This window comes from Aplysia californica, unplaced genomic scaffold (genome assembly GCF_000002075.1).
Source record: "Aplysia californica isolate F4 #8 unplaced genomic scaffold, AplCal3.0 scaffold01035, whole genome shotgun sequence".
Lineage (NCBI taxonomy): Eukaryota > Metazoa > Mollusca > Gastropoda > Aplysiida > Aplysiidae > Aplysia > Aplysia californica.
In genome coordinates, this window is record NW_004798305.1 from 1 (window position 1) to 1,562 (window position 1,562).

The 1,562-nt window shown below is 42.9% G+C and overlaps 1 protein-coding gene across 1 annotated transcript; it reads left to right on the forward strand.

Annotated features, from left to right (window-relative positions):
- Positions 1-313: 313 nt before the first annotated feature.
- LOC101859827 lies at positions 314-1,217 on the forward strand. Its single transcript, XM_005111274.3, has 2 exons — positions 314-406; positions 883-1,217. The coding sequence occupies exons 1-2, from the start codon at positions 314-316 to the stop codon at positions 1,144-1,146; spliced, it is 357 nt and encodes a 118-aa protein (XP_005111331.2). The 3' UTR covers positions 1,147-1,217.
- The last annotated feature ends 345 nt before the right edge of the window (positions 1,218-1,562 follow it).

Sequence of the window (1,562 nt, forward strand, 5' to 3'; positions counted from 1 at the left end):
AGAGAGAGAGAGAGAGAGAGAGAGAGAGAGAGAGAACGTTCGTGAGCTATAGAGGTGGAGATAAAAGCTATGAAGATATATGAGGTGAGGGGAGATATTACAGTACAGATAGAGGGGGATAGAGGGAGGGAGGGAAGGAGAGGGAGGTGCTTTTGTAAGCCTTGACCCAAGCATTAAACTACATTTTGATGATGTTGAAAGGTGTATCTTTGATACAGCTTATGGACGGTGTGAAAATAGACATTTCTCAAAATTTGGGCTCAGTGGATTGCTGGCTGTAGCGAATATTTTTGTTGTTGTTGTTTCAAGAATGATGTATCGTTTATTTGAACTGGTTTTGTTTGTGCTCTTTCAGAGTGCGAAGGAGAAACGTGATGCTACGACTTCAACCACTTTGCCTGGAGAGGTGAGCTCTTACTTTTTTGTTCTTTCTTGTTGTTGTTGTTGTTGTTGTTACAGATGTTTTTGTTGTTACAGATGTTGTTGTTGTTGTTGTTGTTGCTGTTCTTGTTGTTGTTACAGATGTTGTTGTTGTTGCTGTTCTTGTTGTTGTTACAGATATTGTTGTTGCTGCTGTTGTTGTAATGTTGTTGTTGTTCTTATTGTTGTTCTTGTTTAATAATTTGACCTTTGCCCTATATCCCTTTTAATGAGTATGGGTGGTTGGTGGGTGCTCTGGTGTGGTTTGCTTCTTTTTTCCAATCAAACATCTATCGTCCTTATCTCCCTTAATTCTTTTTTATGTTTGTTTCTCTCTTGTAACACCTTTAATTTTCTGGCACTCATATGACCTTATTGTGTTGCAAGTGCTGTAAAACCCTTTAAAAAAAAAAAGGCCTTTGCCCTATATCCCGTCTAATAATTTGACCTTTGCCCCCCCAGCTGTTCCAGTCCAAGAGTGAGCAGGGCGGGGGTGCGGTGGGTGGCTACGTGTCAGACCGGGCCTCTGCCCCCAGCGGTCAAACGGTCAGCATCGCCACGCAGACAGGGGAGGTGACCGTGAAGGAGTCGGGCCTGGCCGGGGGGATGGCCGCCGGCCTCCCACTCACCCCGAGTCTGGCCATGTACCACGGCAGTTGGCCCATGGAGAATGGTAGGTGGATGTTGTCAATTTGTCGTGGGGAATTTTCAGGTCAGACTATCTGATCCTGATTCTGATCTTTGGCACTTCTATGACCTTATTGTGTTTGTTACTCTCTTGTAACACCTCTAATCTTTGGCATTTATATGACCTTATTGTGTTGCAAGGGCCGTAAAACTCTTCCTAAACATTGATCCTGTCAATGTTCTCTTTCCCATGGGTGGTTGGTGGGTGCTCTGGTGTGGTTTGCTCCTTTTAAGCTGTCATACTTTCATCTTGTTTAAAAAATCTCTCCTCTTCTTTTTTGCAAGTGCTGTAAAACTTTTATGAAAACTAAAACATCTATCATCCTTATCTCTCCTCCTTTTTTGTGTTTGTTACTCTCTTGTGACACCTCTAATATTCGGCAGCTATATGACCTTATTGTGTTGCAAGTGTCGTAAAACTCTTACTGAATCTAAAATCTGGCCCCCTTCCTCTC